The 1,501-nt window shown below is 48.9% G+C and overlaps 2 protein-coding genes across 3 annotated transcripts in view; one reads left to right on the top strand and one right to left on the bottom strand.

Moving 5' to 3' along the window:
* Window positions 1-1,501, top strand: part of LOC140325438 (UDP-glucuronosyltransferase 2A2-like) — a 197,240-nt gene that overhangs the window by 139,617 nt on the left and 56,122 nt on the right. The gene's annotated exons all lie outside the window — the stretch shown is intronic.
* GAS7 (growth arrest specific 7) overlaps window positions 1-1,501 on the bottom strand; it is a gene marked incomplete in the record, with an annotated part of 44,407 nt that overhangs the window by 13,476 nt on the left and 29,430 nt on the right. For both annotated transcript variants that reach the window (XM_072403263.1, XM_072403264.1), the window contains 1 exon segment: window positions 400-485. In XM_072403263.1, the coding sequence (XP_072259364.1) occupies window positions 400-485 (86 nt within the window).

The following is a 1,501-nucleotide window of genomic DNA, read 5'->3' as shown; positions in this document are numbered from 1 at the left end:
AAGATGCCCTCCAATGGTGAGGTGAAGGCGGAGTTCCCCTTTATACCCTTGCTCAGAGCTCCCCCATATAAATACAATGTAAAGGTTCGGTGACCCCATGATAAATCTGAGCGTTGTCACCGCTCCTCCATGACACACATGTGATCATTTCTACACTTAGCTCCTCCCACTATATTTCTGGGGTCGGGAATCAGCCAATGGGGATCTCAGGGGACACAGAGAGGAAATGATCTGTATGTATGATTGGAGGATACAGGTGACCACTAGGGGGAGCCTTTACTGAATAGGTCATGGCAATATGGAACAGCAAACCTGTCAACATCTCATAACTGTCACCTCTATCCGACTTTAAGGGTTCCTCCACCCCATCACTATGGTGACACAAGAGCTGACACTCACCTGAGGGTCTACACTGGTTTTCCGGACACTGATGTGCACTGATTCCGGGTGATGAATGGGGGAACCGGAGGAGTGGAATCCGTTCACTGCAATAAGAAAAAACAGAAAATAAAAATCTGATAACAATCAGCTAAGAGTGACAACCCGACCAATCAGAATCCTTCTCACAGGGCCCACCCATCTAAGTATTACATCAAATACAAATGGTCTAGTGGGCGGAGTCTGACAGTGACACATGTGGCACACAGGGACTCTTGATTGGTTCTCAGGTGACACCACCAGCCCAATGATAATCCTCCTGTCAGCGTGACCCCCAGCACATTCTAATCTCCCCCTGACTACCAATCATAAATCTGGACGGAGCTCTCACCCCTAATACCGGATATAATTAGCAGCTTTCAGGGCCCCCCATAATCTTCCCCTGACAGGGACCCCAAATCTGAGCCCCAGAATTCCCCCACCAATGACAGTGTGTGCCCCTGCGCCCAGGTGGTGACCCCAATAATACAATGGTCACATGACCCATCTACAGCCACCGAATACCGAGGTAGAGAAGCCAATGACACCCTGACCTATAACGACCGGGCCGGCTGATTGGTTGGTCACCATTAATCTTTCTATGTTTTGTGTTTTATATCGGAGGCTGTGATTGGCGGTCAGATATTCGCCATTGTGATTTATCAATATTCTGATGGCTTCCAATCAATCAGTGTGATTGGCTGCAGGAATTGGTGATTTGGTGACTGATCGGCGTGACGTCAGATTTATGTCTGGCGATATTTCTCGGCCCCTCCTATAGGTGGCGCCATGTTTGCAGGGGGCGATGGATTTGATATACATTATACCCGTGGCGTTTCCTCTTCATGCCGCATCGGTTTCCCCTCTCCGGCCGCATTCTTCACCCGCCACCGATTTGCCGTTTCTCCGGCCGCCAGCGCCGCAAAGATTTATTTCCACAAAGCGATCTCCCGACCATTCAATCATTTTTTATTTTACCGCCGAATTTCTGGCGCTCATTAAAAGAGTAAAAATGTAAAAATAATTTGCCGGCTCGCAGGGCTTTTAGCGCTTCCAGGACAGTTGTTGCCATGGTAACCGGCTC

Source organism: Pyxicephalus adspersus, chromosome 3 (assembly GCF_032062135.1).
Source record: "Pyxicephalus adspersus chromosome 3, UCB_Pads_2.0, whole genome shotgun sequence".
In the NCBI taxonomy this organism is placed as follows: Eukaryota; Metazoa; Chordata; class Amphibia; order Anura; family Pyxicephalidae; genus Pyxicephalus; species Pyxicephalus adspersus.
The sequence above is the reverse complement of the archived record's forward strand: the minus strand, read 5'-3'. Positions and strand labels throughout refer to the sequence as shown.